The sequence below is a fragment of the Rhinopithecus roxellana genome, chromosome 10 (genome assembly GCF_007565055.1).
Source record: "Rhinopithecus roxellana isolate Shanxi Qingling chromosome 10, ASM756505v1, whole genome shotgun sequence".
NCBI classification, from domain to species: Eukaryota; Metazoa; Chordata; class Mammalia; order Primates; family Cercopithecidae; genus Rhinopithecus; species Rhinopithecus roxellana.
Genome location: NC_044558.1, coordinates 74913510 through 74933380, shown reverse-complemented (window position 1 = coordinate 74933380; position 19871 = coordinate 74913510). Strand labels below are relative to the sequence as shown.

Here is a 19871-nt window from a genome sequence, read left to right as displayed (position 1 = left end):
ATTCTTCTTGAGATTATTTGAGAGGAATTATTACACATCCTGCTTACAAGAACACAAACTGTTTCAGACTCATGCTTGCCATAACATTACATGCTGTAGAAATATAATGCAACATTTTCGTAGAATGCAACTTATTTTTCAAGTTTAAGAGTTAACCTGAAGAACACACATTTTAAAATCAAGCTCCATAAACTTGTAGCTTTTTGTTTGACCAAAAATATGTCAAACGTTTGGGCAAATAGATATAACATAGTAAAATCAGTTTGAAACTTGAATTATTTCTCTTTTCCTTTCCTTATCTATCCCTTGCTATATTCAAAAATGGCTAGTTTCTCAGTCTTTTTCATGTTTTTCATAAAATATAAGAGTAGTAAAATATGGTATACCCACTGGACCATTTGGAAACAATTGAAGGTTACATAAATACAAGTTCAAATCAGAGATGTTTTCCCCTCCAAGTTAACGATATTGTTCCTGAAAAATAAATTCAGAAAACAAAAAGGCACAAAAAGCTCATGGAAAACATGTTCACATTAGAAATTTAACATTTAAATTGCAGTGTATATAGTTTTTAATACAGAATTTTAGGCATCTTTGAATCTTGTACATTACAAATAATGAGTCTTTTTTGCTTTAGTTCATGGGTAAAATATATTTAATAATGACTAATTACAAATCTAATATTTGTTTTGGCATTCTTTTCAATGTTTTATTTTTATATTATATATATATTATATTATGAAAATTATACACATCTTTCACATGAGGATTTTTCATTTTCTTCTTGTACCTTTAAAAATTAACTAAAACTCTTGCCTCAGACTTTTCCCCTTGTAGCAGTAGAAACTGGATAATCACTTACATAGAAAAGATTAATGAACAATTTTTAGCAAGTTTAAGTTTTGGTTCTATGCTTCTTAAAAAAAAATCTTTAATTCCTGCCTCACTTTTCTAACAGGAAGTTGTAACTGATGAATAAGTAGGTGATGATACTAACAGAAAACACTGGACAAATGTACTGATTATAATTTTACATTGCATTCCTTAACTTAAGTTCGTTACATTTATTGACAATTAAAAATGCACTAGTTATCATGTCAGAATTGAAAATGTAGAAATGTTTTGATGTTCTATAACGATCATTATGAATGACTTTCAGGTACTCTATCACCTGAAAAGGTCTAAGAATCACAGACTTAACATCTATTATGGCTGTGCCTCAATAGGCAAATAAAAATCCTAGGCCACTAAAAACTGATCATTCCGATATTCTTCTGGCATATCAACGTGGTATCATAGGCAGCAAGAGATAAAGTTTCAGTCTTGGCTTTTGTACTTCCAACTCCAGTGCACACAAATAGAATAAAATCTATTTCATATGGCTAGTCCATATAGATTATTTCTCATTGTGTTCAATAAATATTAAATTTACCAAAACCATAATTATTTGCCCTTCTCATCACTAATGCCTTAGAGGTACATTAATATTGAGTAAGACTGCATAGTTGCTGAATGATTTACTAACTTTCTTCATTCATTTTAAATGATAGAACAATGATCTTTGCACTTTGTACTTAATTTTCATTTCTTGTAAACAATAATCAAATAACAATAACAATAACATTACTAAATTTATTTTATTTTCTACACCTCATCTAACTTTTATTGCTATTATAGCCCAGTTTGATTTAGAGGATAATAACAAAAGAGCACTAAACCAGAGAGTCAGGAGAACTTCCTTTGATTTCTCGATCTTTCCTTAAGTAAAGTGCATGATTAGGGCAAGTCTGAGTGTCAATTTTTTCAAAAGCAAAGTAGGAAAAATAGTATTTGTCTCAAAACATTGTCATAAACATTAAGGTGAAATGATGTAAATGGGGATTGTAAATTATAAGGTACTATTGCAATGTATGTTATTACTATGATTCTCAGAATCCTTAAGTTTTTTAATGCCACTGCAATTCTTAATATGCGGACTCATCCTTGGGCAAAAAAATAAGCTGTGTATTTCTGAACAGAAGCTGCAATAGATAATTCTGCTAAGCAAATTATCAGGTTGAGACATTGTTTGGATACTCCTTTTCTGTATTTGCAACTCTCTTTTTAAAATGAAAGGGTTTATTTAAAAATATTTAAGATGCTTACTAAAATTAATTTGTTGTATGCCCTCATTAAGATGCTTAAAGTCCAACATTTAAAAACATGGCATTTTATACATTTTAGCCATCCTTTTTTCTTTCAACTAATGCCATTAAAACAATTTTTATATTGAAATTATTTATAAAACTGTCAGCTATTTTGTACAGGTTTAGTTGGCCACTAGCAATGATCAATTTGAATTCTAGCTATTAAACCTAATATCAACCATAAATGGACTAAATGTCACACAAAGTTCGAAATTTATGCACTTGGTATCAACCCAAATGCTGCTCTTAACTTGTTTCATTTCCAGAATGCCTCTCACGTTTGTTAAGAACTTCAGACACACCACATATACATAGTAAATCTGGTACGCATCATGAATTCACCTAGAAAATCCTGTTTTACAAGTGCATTAGGACTTCGCTAGGAATTAGTGTAAGTCATAATGACTGACCTTACATAATGCATTTGTTTATTTTCTTCTGAAAAGTCAGATCATATACTTCCTTATAAAACATGTCTTGCTGCCTTTTCTTCTCTGTGCTTAGCTTAACATAATTCATGCAGTATAACAGAGTGTCTTTGAACCTTTATCTAATAATTAACTTTTAAAATATGTCAAAACAAATTAAGAAGTCTCATCTTCATTTTTAATTGTTTTCAGCACTGAGTCTTCTCCCAAAATTTTACATAGTTCATTGAGTCTCTGCTGCATTTTGGGAATTCCAGCTAGCTGAGATTCTAGCTTTTGCTTTTCTTCACTCAATGTTAAACGGATAGCAGTATCCAATTGTTCAAAGCGCCAACCTCCTTCACCATCAAACTGTAATAAATGTGTGTGGTATTTCCTGCATAATTAAAATGAAATAATATTATTAGCCATAATTTTAAAAAATCATTTTATTTGTAGGTTTTTCATTCAAATTGATACCCAAAGGCAAATTTTAAGTAGGTGCTATTTTCCATTTGATTTTTAAGGACATACCAAGAAGTTAAATACTGTGATTTTTTTAAACCCCAAAAGCCACTAATCTGATGTTTAGGAAGATATTATTATTTTTTTCATATTCTGAATGTATATTAACTGTAAAGGAAGACATGCTATTGCATGTATTTAATTTATCTTCATAATTCAATACGGTTTCTGAATAAATAATAAGGCATACTTAGAATGGGAGTAAGGAAAGGAAGCTGAGGAAAGAAAATCAACATTAAAAGGTCACAGAGAGAAAAGCTAAGGAAAATAAAGGAAATACAATAGCAATTCATTAATATACCATCCTTTGGGAATGAGTTATTCTACATAAGTAAAAGTTTCTCTATAATAAACATAGTTTAAAAAACATTTTTAAAAACAACTCTTTCATAGACAAAATATTTTTAAGATACTTCCACATTTTTAAATAATTTAATCTCTTTCTCATGCCTCAGTTTCATAATTAGGAACTTCACAGAGGTACAGAGATTATTTTACTGATGAGATAGGAGATGATCCACTTTGCCCTAAAGGAGGCTGAGGCCACCATTCTGTGGGCTTTGTCGGGGATATTTGGTGAGAGAAAAGTTGGCAGAGCTGGTCCTGCATAGCTGAGCCACCTGCATTTTGTCACTGCTGAACTGGCCTATATTCTTATGTGTCCTCAATTTTTCTGCCTTCCCCTATAGTTTTTCTCACTTCTTGTTTCCTTTTAAGCTCTCATCTGTCATTATTAACTATGATTGGTGGGCTTTTTTCAAGCAGTTTCCTCCTGCTTTTTAAAAAATTGAGATATAATTCACATACCACAAGTTCATCCTTTGAAGCGTAAAATTCAGTGATTCTTAGCATAATCACAAGCTCATGCAACCATCACCAGTAATTTCAGAACATTCTCTTCAACCCCAAAAGAAACCCATTACCCATTAGCAGTCCTTCTCCATTTCCCTTTCCCCTAACCCCTGACAACCACTAATCTTTTCTCTGTCTCTATAGATTTCTCTATTATAGATATTTCATATACATGGAATTATAGATTATGTGGCCTTTTGTGACGGACTTCTCTTGCTTATAAAAATGATTTCAAGGGACAGAAGGTGGAGGAAGATCGTGGAATAGGACTCTCCAGTGATCATCTCCTTGCAGGAAAACATCAAATTGAGCAACCATCTACACATAAAAATACCCCTACAGGAGTTAAGGAAACCAGGCAAGAGTTCACAGTATCTGGTTATAGAATAATAATAAGAAAATATGCCGGGCACCATGGCTCACGCCTGTAATCCCAGCACTTTGGGAGGCTGAGGTGGGTGGATCATGAGGTCAGGAGATCAAGACCATCCTGGCTCACACGGTGAAACTCCGTCTCTACTAAAAATACAAAAAAAAAAAATATTAGCTGGGTGCAGTGGTGGCTGCCTGTAGTCCCAGCTACTCAGGAGGCTGAGGCGGGAGAATGGCGTGAACCCAGGAGGTAGAGCAGGCAGTGGGCCAAGATCATGCCACTGCACTCCAGCCTGGGTGACAGAACGAGACTCTGTCTCAAAAAAAAAAAAAAAAAAAAAAAAAGGAATAATAAGAAAATAGTCATTGAAGTGGGTAGGAAGTGCAGTTTTACATTCCCCAAGTCACCCATGTCCCAACCACAAAGTGCAGAGCTCAGAGAGAAATACCATCTACTTGGGGAAAAGAGAGGGATGTAAGCATAAGACTTTGCATTGGAACACACTACCAGGCCTGCCACGGTAAAACCCAGCACTAGACAGACTCCTACAGCCCCTCACTTCTGCTGGTACCTGCAGACTGAGCCTCTGAACCTGCCTCAGTGCCGGACAGAAACCTGTTGTCCCTGCCAGACAAACTCAATTTCTGGTCTGCATCACCACTAACCAACTAACTATAGAAGCCATGGGCTCCAAACAGCCCACAGTGGCAGGCAGGACTCAGTGGCTGGGGGCTCAGATTTCAGCTCAGCACTGTGCCAGCCTTGGTGGCCAAGGGATTGCACCCTGGCACTGCACCATCCACCATGGTCCTGGGATTAGAGTGCTCTTGGTGTTGCAATAGTTGCAGCAATCACTATCTTAGAAACCACAGCAGGTGACCTGCCTAGAATTTCTGGATAGCCTTACTGTCAAAGAACTTTCCCAGACAAAGCTAGACTATGCAAACTGGAATAAATTTCTAGTTCTTTAATGTGTAGACATCAACTCATGACCACAAGGATCAAGAACAATCAGGGAAATGGGACTCACCAAATGGACAGAATAAAGTACCAGTGACTGACTCTAAAAAGATGGAGACATATGACCTGCCTGGCAAAAAAATTAAAATAGTTGTTTTTTAAGTAAGCTCAGTGAATAATATGGTTTGTCTGCATCCTTACCCAAAATCTCATTTTGAATTGTAATCCCCACAAGCCCCACGTGTCAAGGAAGAGACAAGGTGTAGGCAGTTGGATCATGGGGGTGGTTTTCCCCATGCTGTTCTCATAATAATGAGTGAGTTCTCATGAGATCTTGTGGCTTTATAAGTGTTTGGTAGTTCCTCCTGTGTTCATTCTCTTTCCTGCTGCCTTGTGAAGAAGGTGCCTTGCTTCCCTTTCACCTTCCACCATGATTGTAAGTTTCCTGAGGCCTCCCCAACCATGCTGAACTGTGAGTCAATTACATCATTTTTCCTTTATAAATTATCCAGTCTAGGGCAGTTCTTTATAGCAATATGAAAACAGACTAATACAGTAAATTGGTACTGGTAGAGTGGGGTACTGCTCTAAAGATACCCAGGCCTAGCATGGTGGCTCATGCCTGTAATCCTAGCACTTTAGGAGTCTGAGGCAGGTGGATCACGAGGTCAGGAGTTCAAGACAAGCCTGGTCAAGATGGTGAAACCCCATCTCTACAAAAATACAAAAATTAGCTGGGCATGATGGTGGGTGCCTGTAATCCCAGCTATTCGGGAGGTTGAGGCAGAGAATTGCTTGAACCCAGGAGGCAGATGTTAGCAGTGAGCTGAGATCGCACCACTGCACTCCAACCTGGGTGACAGAGTGAGACTCTGTCTCAAAAAAAAAAAAAAAAAGAAAAAGAAAAAGATACCCAAAAGTGTGGAAGTGACTTTGGAACTGGATAACAGGCAGAGACTGAAACAGTTTTGAGGGCTCAGAAGAAGATGGGAAGATGTGGAAAAGTTTGGAACTTCCTAGGGACTTATTGAATTGCATTGACCAAAATGCTGACGGTAATATGGGCAATGAAGTCCAGGCTGAAGTAGTCTCAGATGAAGATGAGAAACTTCTTGGGAACTAGAGCAAAGGTGACTCTTGCTATGTTTTAGCAGAGACTGGTGACATTTTGTCCCACCCTAGAGATCTGTGGAACTTTGGATTTGAGAGAGATGATTTAGGCAGAAGAAATTTCTAAGCAGCAAAGCATTTAGGACGCAACCTGGGTGCTCTTAAAAGTGTTCAGTTTTATGCTTCACAGAGAGATGATTTGGAATTGGAACTTATGTTTAAAAGGAAAGCAGAGCATAAAAGTTTAGAAAATGTACAGCCTGATGATGCAATGGAAAAGAAAAAACCATTTTCTTGGGAGAAATTCAAGCCAGCTGCAGAAATTTGCATAAGTAATGAGGAACCAAATGTTAATCACCAAGACAAGGGGGAAAAGGTCTCCAAGGCATGTAAGTGGTCTTCATGGCAGTCCTGGAGGCATAGGAGGTAAAAATGTTTCCTGGGCCAGGTCCAGGAACTTTCTGTTTTGTACAGTCTCAGGACTTGGTGCCCTGTGTCCCAGCTGTGGTTAAAATGGGCCAATGTACAGCTCAGGCCATTGCTTCAGAGGGGACAAGCCCCAATCCTTGGTGGTTTACATGTGGTGTTGGACCTGTGGTGCACAGAAGTCAAGAATCGAGGTTTGGAAAGCTCTGCCTAGATTTCAGAGGATGTATGGAAACACCTGGATATCCAGGCAGAAGTTTGCTGCAGGGTCAGAGCCCTCATGGAGAACCATTGCTAGGGCAGTGCAGAAGGAAAATGTGATGTCAGAGCCCCCACACAGAGTCCCCACTGGGGCATTGCCTGGTGGAGCTGTGAGAAGAGGGCCACCATCCTCCAGACCCCAGAATGGTAGATCCATAAACAGCTTGCACCATGCCCTGGAAAAGCAGCAGACACTCAATGCCAGCCCGTGAAAGCAGCCATACCCTGCAAAGCTACAGGGGTGAGTAGACCAAGGCTATGGGAGACCACCTCTTGCATCAGCATCACATGGATGTGAGACATGGAGTCAAAGATTATTTCAGAGCTTTAATATTTGACTGATCCACTGGATTTAGGATTTGCACAGGGCCTATAGGCCCTTCACTTTGGCCAATGTCTCCTATTTGGAAAGGGTGTAATTGCCCATTGCATGTACCCCTGTTGTATCTAGGAAGTAACTAACTTTGGACTTGGACTCTTGGGTTAATGCTGGAATGAGTTAAGACTTTGAGGGGCTTTTGGAAGGACATGATTGTATTTTGAAAGTGAAGAATTAAGATTTGGGAGGGGCCAGGGCAAAATGATACAGTTTGGCTGTGTCCCTACCCAAAATCTCATCTTGAGTTGTATTCCCCACAATCTTCATGTGCCAAGGGAAAGACCAGGTGGAGGCAATTGGATCATGATGGAGTTCCCCCATGTTTTTCTCATGATAGTGATTGAATTCTCATGAGATTTGATGGTATTATAAGTGTTTGGTAGTTCCTTCTCAGTTCATTCTCCTTCCTGCCACCTTGTGAATAAGGTGCCTTGCTTCCCCCTCACCTTCTGCCATGATCATAAGTTTTCTGAGGCCTCTCCAGCCATGCTGAACTGTGAGTCAATTAAGCCTCTTTTCTTTATAAATTACACAGTCTCAGGCAGTTCTTTATAGCAGTATGAAAATGGACTAATACAGCGAACTTCAATAAAATACAGAGAAGCAATTCAGAAATTAGAGAAAAAGCAATAGATATGAAATAATGGGAAAAAAGCCAGAAATACTGGAGCTGAAAAATACGATGAAAAAAATTAAAAATGCAATAGAGACATCAACAGCAGAATTTATCAAACAGAAGAAAAAAATATGTGAACTTGAAAACAGGTTACTTGCAAACTTACAGTATGATATGAAAAAAGAATGAAATGGAATGAAGAAAGCTTATGGGACTTATGAAATAGCATCAGAAGAACAAATATCACCTGGACGTGGTGGCTCATGCCTGTAATCCCATTGCTTTGGGAGGCTGAGGTGGGTGGATAACGTGAGGTCAGGAGTTCAAGACTAGCCTGACCAACCTGATGAAACCCCGTCTCTACTGAAAATACAAATTTAGCCCAGCCTGGTGGTGTGTGCCTGTACTCTCAACTACTTGGGATGCTGAGGCAGGAGAATTGCTTGAATCCAGGAAGCGGAGGTTGCAGTGAGCTAAGATCACACCATTGCACTCCAGCCTGGGTGACAAGAATGAGATGCCAGTTCCAAAAAAAATATAGAGCAAATACATGAGTTGTTGGTATTCAAGAAGGTGTTAAGAAACATAAAGATGTATAAAGCTTATTTAAATAAATCATAGCAGAAACATTTCAAAATCTGGAGACAGATATAAATATCTAGGTACAGAGGTACAGGAAGGTCAAAAGTCTTCAATCATACTCAATCCAAATAAGACTACCTTATGATATATTACAATCAAACTGCCAAAAACCAAAGACAAAGAGAGAAACCTGAAAGCAAGAAGAAAATAACATATAAGGGAGTTCTAATATGTCTGTTATCAACTTTTTCAGCAGAAACTTCACCGGCTAGGAGAGAATGGGATTACATATTCAAAGTGCTGAAGGAAAAAAACCTTTCAACCAAGAATTCTGTTCTTAGCAAAATTGTCCTTTGGAAATGAAAGAGATAGACTTTCCCACACAAACCAAAGCTGAGGGGCTTTATCACCACCAGACATGTCTTACAATGAGTATTAAAGGGAATTCTTCACATTGAAAGAATGATGCTAATGGGTAATAAGAAAACATTGGAAAGTATAAAACTCACTGGTAAAAGCAAGTACGCAAATTCAGAATACTCAAATAATGTAATGGGGGTATGTAAATCACTTATTTATTTAGTGTGAAGGTAAAAAGACAAAACTACTAAAAATAATAAGCACTAAAATAATTTGTTAAAATATATACAATATAAAAATATGCAAATTGTAATATTAAAAATTCAAAATGGGGAAATAAAGGGTAAATATTGTGTTTTTTACAATTTGCATATACTTTAACAACTAAAATAATTTGTTAATGTATATATAATATAAAAAGATGTAAATTGTGATATTAAAAATTCAAAATGGGAGATAAAGGATAAAGATTGTGCCTTTTTTGCAATTAAATTAAAGTTGTTATGAACTTAAAATAACATGTTACAAGATGTTTTTGTAAGCCTCATGTTAACCATGAAGCAAAAACATAGGTACAAAAATAACGTGTTTAACTATAAGATGTTTTTTGTAAGCCTCATGGTAACTACAGAGCAAAAACCTGTAGTAGACACACTAAAAATAAAAAGCAAGGAATCAAAATATATTAGTAAAGAAAATCACTTACCCACAAAGAAAGACTGTGAGAGGAAAAAAGGAAGAAAATATATACAAAACAACTAGGAAGCAATTAACAAAATGACAGGAGTAATTCCTTATCTATTAATAATTACCTTGAATGTTAATGGATTAAGTTCTCCAATTAAAACACAGAGTGTCTGGGCCAGGTGCAGTGGCTCATGTCTGTAATCTCAGCACTTTTGGAGGCCAAGGCGGGCAGATCACTTGAGGTCAGGAGTTTGAGACCAGCCTGGCCAACATGGTGAAACCCTATCTCTACTTAAAAAAAAAAAATACAAAAATTAGCTGGGTGTTGTGGTGGGCCCCTGTAATTCTACCTACTCAGGAGGCTGAGGCAGGAGAATCACTTGAACCTGGGAAGCAGAGGTTGCAGTGAGCTGAGATCACACCACTGCACTCCAGTCTGGACTTCAAAGCAAGACTCTGTCTCAAAAAAAAAAGAGTGTCTGGATTAAAAAGTAAGACCCAACTGTGTGCTGCCTAGAAGAGACTCACTTCATCTGCAAGGACAATATAGACTAAAAGTGAAGGAATGCAAAAGATGTTATATCCAAATGAAAGCTAAAAGGCATCAGGAGTAGCTATACTCATGTCAGGTAAAATAGACTTTAAGTGAAAGCTATAAAAGAGGCCAAGAATGTTATTATATAAAAGGGTCAGTTCAGCAAGAAGATATGATAATTCTGAATATATTTGAACCCAACATCAGAGCACATACATATACAAGTCAAATACTCCTAGATCTGAAAGAAGTGAACTGCAATACAATAAGAGTAGGAGACCTCAACACCCTACTTTCAGTAATTAGATCATCCAGACAGAAAATCAAGAAACACCAGATTTAAGCTATATTCTAAACCAAATTTCTAAACCAATATTCTAAAAATTTATAGAAAATTTCATCAAAAAGCTTCAGAATATATATTCTTCTCAACTACACATGAAACATTCTCCAGGATAGATCATATGCAATGCCATAAAACAAGTCTTCAAAAATTTAAGAAGATTGAAATTATATCAAGTATCTTTTCTCTCCTCAATGATATAAACCTAGAATTCAATAAAAAGGAAGAACTTTGGAAACTTACAAATACATGGAAATTAAACAACATGATATTGATTAACCAATGGGTCAATAAAGAAATTAAAAGAAAAATTTTAAAAATTTTCTTCTGAGAAACAAAAATGGAAACATAACATACCAAAATCTGTAGAATATAGCAAAAACAATTTAAAGAGGAAAATTTATAGCAATAAATACCTGCATCAAAACAGATTAAAAATGTCGAATAAACAACCTAATGTTGTAGGCCAAGGAACTGGAAAACAAGAACAAATCCAAACCAAAACTAGTAAAAGAAATGAAATAATATACATCAGTGTGGAAACAAATAAAATAGAGCCTGGAAAAACAACATAAAATATCAGCAAAAATGAATAATTGATTTTTTCCTAGATAACCAAATTTGACAAATGTTTATATAGAATAAGAAAAAAGAAAGAAGATTCAAATAAATAAAGTCAGAGATGAAAAAAGAGAAATTACAACTCATACTACAGAAACACAAAGAATGATGAGACTGTTGTAAACAATTATAAACCAACAAATTGATTAACCTAGAAGAAATGAATAAATTTTGAACACATACAACCTACAAAGATTGAACTATGAAGAAACAGAAAATGTCAACAGACAAATAACAAGTAAGGAAATGGAATCACATCAAAGAAAGGCCCACAATCTGATGGCTTAACTACCAAATTCTACCAAATATTTAAAGAACTAATATTAGTCTCAAACTATTCCAAAAATTAAAGAGGAAGGAATACTTCCAAACTTATTCTATAAGGCCAGCGTTACCCTGATACTGAAACCAAACAAAAAGACAACAACAAGAAAAAGAAGACTACAGGCCAGTATCCTTGATGAACATAGATGCAAAAATCATCCAAAAAATACCAGCAAACTGAATTCAACAGCACTTTAAAAAGATCATTCACCATGATCACATGGAATTCATCCTGGAGATGCAAGTACAGTTGAACATATGCAAAGCAATTAATGTGGTACATAGCATTAACAAAATGAAGGACAAAAAAATGTTTATCTTAATTGACACAGAACAAGCATTTGATAAAATTGAACATCCTTTTATGATAAAAACATTCAACAAACTAAGCATAGGAGGAACATATCTCAACATGATAAAGACTATACATGACAAGCCCACAGCTAGCATCTATACTGAAAAGGGAAAAATTTAAAACTTTCCCTCTACAACCAGGCATGGTGGCTCATGCCTGTAAATCCTAGTACTTTGGGAGGCCAAAGTGGGAGGATCACTTGACCCTAGGAGTTTTTTGGTTGCAGCGAGATATAATCACACCACTGTAGTCCAGCCTGGGTGACAGAGTGAGACAGTGACTCTAAGCAAATAAACAAAAATAAAATGTTTTCTGTAAGATATGGAACAAAATAAGAATAAGAACGCTCACTTTTGCCACTTACATTCAGTGTAGTACTGAAAGTCCTACCCAGAGCAATTAGGCAAGAAAAAGAAATAAAAGGCATCTGAATTTGAAAGGAAAAAGATAAATAAAAGAAAAAGTTAAATAAAGGAAAAATATAAATTTTCCCTGGCTGCAGATAACATGTTCTCATCCTTCATTCTGTTAATGTTATGTACCACATTTATATATAGAAAGCCCTAAAGACTCCATCAAAAAACATTAGATTTATAAATGAATTCAGTAAAGTTGAAAGGCACAAAATCAGTATGTAAAAATTAGTAGCATTTGTCTACACTGAAGCAAATTATGTGAAAAAAATCAACAATCCCATTTACAATAGCTAGAAAAAGTTAAGCACTTAGGCATGAATACAAGCAAGGAGGTGTAAGGTCTCTACAATGAAACTATAAAACATTAATGTAAGCAATCAAAGAGGACACACATACACAAATAAAATGATATCACATGTTTATGAATTGAAAGAATTAATATTGTTAAAATGTCCATACTACCTGAAGTGATCTACATATTCAATTTAATCCCTATGAAAATGCCAATGATAGTCTTTGGAGAAATTGAAAAAAAATTCTAAAATTTGTGTGCAACTGCAAAACACCCAGAATAGTGAAAAAATTCTTGAGCAAAAAGTACAAAGCTGGAGCCATCACACTACCTGGTGTCAAAATATACTATAAAACTATAGCAACCCAAACAGCATGGTACTGACACAAAAACAGACACACAGACTTAAGGAATAGAATAGAGAACCCAGAAATAAATCCTTGTACTTATAGTCAACTGATTTTCAACAAAGCTGCCAAGAACACACTATTGGGAAAGGGCAGTACCCTCAATAAATTGTGGGATATCCACAAGGAGAAGAATGAAATTTGACCCTTATTGTTCCCCACATACAAAAATCAACTCAAAATGGATTAAAGACTTCAATACAAGACCTGAAATTATTAGAAGAATACATAGGGCAAAAATTTCATGACAAAGAAATGTGGATATAAATCTGAAATGACAATGGAATTTGGGCAATGAGTTTTGGATATGACCTCAAGAGCATAGGCAACAAAAGAAAAATTAGACAAATGGGATTACATCAAACTCAAAAGCTTCTGTGCAACAAAGAAAACAATCAACAGAATGAAGAGATACCTATCAAATTGGAGAAAATATTTGGAAACTATACATCTGATAAGGGACTAATAGCCAATATATATAAGGAATTCAAACAACTAAATAGCAAGAAAATGAATAACCTAATTACAAAATGTACAGAAGATCTGAATGAACATTTCTCAAAAGAAGATATACACGAATGACCAACAGGCATATCAAAAAATGTTCAACAACACTAATCATTAGGTAAATTCAAATCACCTCACTCTTGTTAGAATGGCTATTAAGAAAATGACAAAAAGTGTTGGTGAGGATGTGAAAAAACCTTATATTCCCACCTTTGGTGGGAATATGAATTAGTACAGCCATCATGGAAAACAGTAAGGAGGTTCCTCAAAATACTAAAAATAGAACTACAAAATGATCCAGCAATCCCCCACTGGAAATACATGCAAAGGAAATGATCTCAGTATGTCAAAGAGATAACTGCACTCCCATGTTTGTTGCAGCACTATTTATATAGCCAACATATGGAATCAACCCTAGTGTCCATCAATGGATGAAAAGATAAAGAATGTTATATATATACATGATGGAATACTACTCCACGATAAAAAAGAATAAAATCCTGCCACTTACGAAAATATAGAAGAACCTGGAGGACATTATAGTAAGTGAAATAAGCTAGGGACAGAAAGACAAATACCACATGATCTCACTCATACATGGTCATTCATATATTGGGTAAACCTCACCTTCGATGTATAATGATGGTTTGGCTCATCACTCTGGTCTTACAACATTATTTGATTTCTACATGGGAGGAACCAACTGTGTAGGTGTTTCATACCCTGAGATGCAAAGGTGTGTTCTATATTACAATCTGAGATAATATTTCAGGGTTTATCTTAGAGGAATTGAAAAGAAATTTCTATTTTAACTGAAGCTCATTTGAGGTAATCTTTAAACTTCCTTCACAAGTAGGAAAAAGCTTAGGAAAGTGATGGTTATACAGCCATAATTCTATCCAGGAATCAAAAATTTTAACAAGCTTCTATAAATTTTTACTTCTTCAGATACTAGTTTGAGTTTAATCTTTACAATCAACAATTACTCATTTGTTGTTATGGGAAAAAATATGATACATCTTTCCCCACTTCTGAAATCTATTCAGGGAAAATACAAATTTCATTTTCCCTAAGAGAAAGAATAATCGGAAATGACAACCTAAAATGGCAAAACTAAATAAAAAATCAGAGCTAACATGGTGTTTTGTTTTGTGGAGAAATGTACTTGGGTAGCTGCAATTAAAATGTGCTGCTTGTCAAAAGGCATAGCCTTACAGATTTTGTTATTTACTTAAAAGACTATTTGTTCCCTCAATTGAGGAAACAATGGCTATATATGCTTTCAATGCCTCCTAAGGCTACTTGAGTAAGGAACTGAATGGCAGGATAGCATAACAAATCCATCAACACAGGTCAGAAAAACTTTTAATATCCCAACATGTGATTAATTTGGGAGAAAGTTTAGAAATTAAAGTTCATACCAAAAAGGGCTCAAGAGTTCTGGCCTAGCTCTGTGTTGTCCTTGATTCACAGGATTTACAGGCAAATGTCATTATTGTCTTAAAAATCTAGGTCCTGTTGGTCTTTTTCAGGATAAAAGTCGGAGGAAGCATATTCATTGGCATGGATCCTAACTCATGCTGGACGAGATCCAGAAAGTATATTTTTAAAAAAGTCTGAAAAATCTGAATGTTTAAATTGAGTGGGAAAATAGATTATCTTTTCAATATAAATGAAACTCAGAGTCAAAGAATTTTGAACAATAAAAGCCTAATTAGATGAATACTGTTTGATAACAACTTTAACGTAAACATTTTTTACAAGGTCAAAGGTCTAGAAGGGCTTCAAGGATTAATTCCAATAATGCTTGCTATTAGACTAGACTTGAAGCCATGTACATGATGACAACTTTGGCATGAAATCTGATCAGCCACCTGCCACAGAATACTGCAGCCAGAAAGAGAGAGAGGAGGAATCCTGTGTAGTCCTTTAGAAAACAGGAGGCCAAAGCATATATAGAGGCAGTTATAGTTACTAAGAAGTCAAAAGAAAAAATTTTCATTGATTAAATAGAAATACAAAAGTAGAGAATGTAGTATTTATGGCTAATGCATGAGATATATTTTAAGTGCCTTATAATGAGAGCAGTTTGCTGTAGTACAGAGTGTGTGATCATGGAAGTATCACTTTTCTAATTCTCAGTTTCTTCATCTGTAAAATAGGAAGAGTACATGTCCTAAACTCCATAGGGTTGTTGTGAAACTTAAATAAGATGTGCCTGGAACAGAATAAGTGCTCAACCATTATCATGATGATGAATCAATGGAAAAGTAGGGGAATTAAAAAATTAACATCTTTATTTGAAGGGGAAATTCTATATGGTTTTATGGGATATTATTTCTAAAAAAAATTAGCTCATTTTTCTTTAAATCAACTAAAGATAAACCCTTCCCTGCCCCCCCCCCCCCCCCCCCCCCGCCACCCATGTTTTCTCCACTTAATCCTTTGGGGGAATATCAAATTGTGTGTACATATATTTTTTCCCCGGATTTTACTTTGCTGGATTTTAAAGAAAAGACTATAAGAATGATGTACAAATATATAAATATATATTTCCCAGTATGTCTTACTGGGTATGATAAATATTTTCCACTAAAATAAATCACTGGATTTTTCCATGTCTTTTAAGAATTACTGGAAAGTGATGATAATTAAAATAATACGTTAATGGTATTAGGTAGGGAATATCTAAGCTACTAATGTGCAACTTAAGAGAAATATGGGTAGAAAGTAAGTGAAATACCCTACTCTCTACTGTAAAAAATTTAGCAAAGTTATTTTTTGAGAAATTCAAGGAAAAACTATCTACCACAAATTAGCACTGGAAACACTTACCAAAGAGAAGGCCTGTGTGTTATAGACAGTAAGGAAATTCCAGCCCCTTTTGCAGCCTGAAATATCTTTCCTTCGACATCAATGCTGACAGCACTGGTACATTCGTCCAGCAAGGCATATTTTGGTCTTTTAAAAAGTACACACAAAAATTAATTATTTTGCTATATGAATTATAAGTTTTTTTTTGGACAATATGAGTTGCATTACTAATAATTTTAAAGCAACTAAAAAGAATATGACATTATTAAAGATAATAAATGATAAAGCAAAAAAGTAGTTATCCCCCTCTTTGGACTATAATATTATATTTTTAATAAATTTAAATAGATTTTCTGATGCTTTCTAATAATACAATAAGCTTTATTGTTTTGTAGATGAATGAATCATAAATACGAGGCATAGGAAAGATGAGGCAGGTCACTGAGTACATTTTCCTGCAGAAAGCAGGTTCGTTCTTGGTGAGAAGGGTCTGACTGACTACATGAAAAATACATTGCAGTGGCTAATTATCAAACAGGCCACAGCCCTGTTAGCAAAGATGCAATAAGAAGATTATTTTACCAGCATTGTGAATACCTAAGCATTACTGATGGAATTTCATCACTATAAGACTGTGAGAGTGAATATGGCTCATCTTAAAAATTTATAGCAGACATTTAACCTCATAATATTGGAACCATACTCCAGAATCAAATTCTTAGGAGAAAAAGTAAGTTATTTTTCTAAGTATATTGGACAATTTTCTAAGATTATTTTTTACTTTGATAATGCCTGTCTGTTATCAGAGGCACCCTATCACTTGCCATTGTTTCCCTCTGCTTATCCTTTCTCCCTCTCATCTCACCCCCTGCTCTTACTTTTCTTTGTCCTTTCCCTTTCTTCTTTCAAGTCCCTCTGGACTGTTGGTACTTAGCATGACTTAGCTTAGTTAATGGGAACAAAGTCAACTCTTACACTGTCATTTACTATTCAATTTGGAGTTGAAAATCAGTATCAAGTATTTGCCAGGACAATTTCCTTTACAAAAAATATTCTGATTTTTAAAAATAAAATGACAAAAAGATTAAGAAAATAAAAATCAGTAATTTCTTACCAGACTAAATAATTATTTACCCTGTAAGTTACTGTTCTAAAATGGATTTGCTTATTAATAGAATCCAGTTACCTACTACAGGTAAGGTAGTCAGGGCTAATAGACACAGGAGTCAAAGACTCTAAAACTGGTCTCTATGCAAAGAATAAAAGATCGGTGCATGTTCATGACAACATCAATGGAATTAGTGTCACTGGTTGACCTTTGGTTACTGTTCTGATTTAAATATTAAGCATTACTTCTTTGTCTCAGATTTATTTTCTGTTTTGTGGATGATATTTTTAAGTGAACAAGAGGAAGAAGTAAAGGAAGTATAAAAGTGAAAGGTTGAGTAAAATTTTTCCTTTTGTATAAAGTTCTTTCCAGTGATTAACATGTTTATTGCATTTTGGCTTATTTTTCAGAGTGCCTTGATCAAAATAGAGAAAATATGCCATTTTAGAATTAGAAAAATGTATGCATCTCACACTCTGTTGTCATAGCAACCTCTAGTCTAGCAGATGTAAGATCACACGCTTTAGTTTCCTTGGCAGGATTGCGGTGTGTGTGTGTGTGTGTGTGTGCGCGCGCGCGCGCGTTTGTGTGTGTACTTGAATATATCAAGCAATAGCTAGAATCTGATACTGATATAAGTAAACAAAGCATTAGGTAACATTGTTTCTCAGATTTCCTTTCCTTTATGTTTTGTGTATCATCAGCAGAATGGGCTTTGTGAAAGATTTAATCTACCCCCCTTAAGACAGGAGTTTTTCAATCATTCTTGAGATATTAAAACATTTAAAATCCTCTCAAAAAGAGAATACTATTGCGATGCTTAGTACTTCCTGCTGAAGTTCTTCATTTTTGCCAGCTCAAGTCTTTCACATCACAAATCAAACTTTAAATCCTTTGAGAATGAGGGAAGGCAGTTTCCTATTGTTAAACTTTCTCTTCACTAGATTGAATACCTAAAATTCCTTTTATCTTTTGTCAAAAGATTGTGCTTTTCAACTATTTGCTCTTCTTCATTGATCTTTGTATGGCTCACTAAATTTTCTTTCCATTGATATACTTGTGACTTAATTCACTCATTATCACATTATATCCAAAATATTTTAGATACACAAACACCACGTATTTATTTCAGGTTACAGATACGTGAAATCTCTTTGGGTTAACAACATTTATTAATGCCACTTGCTATTTATTACAAAGTTTATTTTATTAACACACTGATACAGTGAGAACTTTACGGCTAAATTTTATATTCCTCCATATTATATTTCTAAGCTGGCGATCATATTACTGGATACTTATGGCCTAGACCCAAACAGAGTCAGGGTGATAGTGGGTAACAGCTGGTCATAAATACCAAGCTGTAAAGTTGTTGTTGTTGTTGTTGTTGTTGTTGTTGTTGTTGTTGTTGTTGTTTTTGAGACCGAGTCTCACTCTGTTGCCAGGCTGGAGTGCAGTGACGCCATCTCAGCTCACTGCAAGCTCCGCCTCCTGGGTTCAAGTGATTCTCCTGCCTCAGCCTACAGAGTAGCTGGGACTATAGGTGCCCGCCACCACGCCCGGCTAATTTTTTTTTAATTTTTGTAGAGAAGGAGTTGCTGCCCGGCTTGCCCTCCCAAAGTGCTGGGATTATAGGAATGATCCACCGCACCTGGCCCCAAGCTGTAAAGTTTACTCTTGAATTTCACCACATCCTCTGAGAAACGGGTATCCAAAAATACAGGTCACTAAAAATCCCAAATTAGCAAAATTTAGTTTATATTTTTAGCTAGCCATATTCTTAAATGTACATTGTTATAAATAATATGTTGTGAACACAACTAATAATTTTTCTCACTAAAAATCCCAGCTAAACACAAAAATAATATTTAGAGTGTGATTTAATTTACCTGAAGTTATACAACAAGCAAAACTAATTTATGGTGATAGGAATCAGAACAGAAATGTCTAGAGGGGACTGGATTGGAAAGGAGGATAAATAAACTTCCTAGGGTAACAGAAATGGCTTTTATCTTGATTGGGGTATTGGTTACATAATGTAGAAACATTCATAAAAGTCATCCAATTGTATACCTAAAATCTGTGTATTTGGTATATAAATTTTAGTACAATAACAATAAGCCCTGGTTAACTATTATATATTAATACAGAAAAGCACATAATTACATATGAAATAAAAAAGATATAAATTATAATATGCTTTATGAAAATAGCTACATTAAAATAATACAAATAACAACCAACTTTTGCATGTTACCAAGACTGGGAAAAAAATCCCAAAGTTTTAGCAGTGTTTAAATGTTACAGTAATTTAAAATTTAAATAATTTAAAATGTCCAAAATTTTAACAGTGCTAATAAGATAACAGCTAGTGAGATAATTGCTAATGAGATAACAGATTTTTTCTTCTTTTTACTTATGTACA

The 19871-nt window shown here is 35.0% G+C and overlaps 1 protein-coding gene across 1 annotated transcript in view; it reads right to left on the bottom strand.

Annotated features, from left to right (window-relative positions):
* Nucleotides 1–1618: 1618 nt before the first annotated feature.
* The window catches only part of ABCD2 (ATP binding cassette subfamily D member 2), a 63353-nt gene continuing 45100 nt past the window's right edge, over nucleotides 1619–19871 (bottom strand). Inside the window, exons 9-10 of the mRNA XM_010366155.2 lie at nucleotides 16360–16485; nucleotides 1619–2990 (exon numbers count right to left, since the gene is read on the bottom strand). Of these exons, the coding sequence (XP_010364457.1) occupies nucleotides 2771–2990; nucleotides 16360–16485 (346 nt within the window). The 3' untranslated portion in view covers nucleotides 1619–2770. The remainder of the gene's footprint in view (nucleotides 2991–16359; nucleotides 16486–19871) is intronic.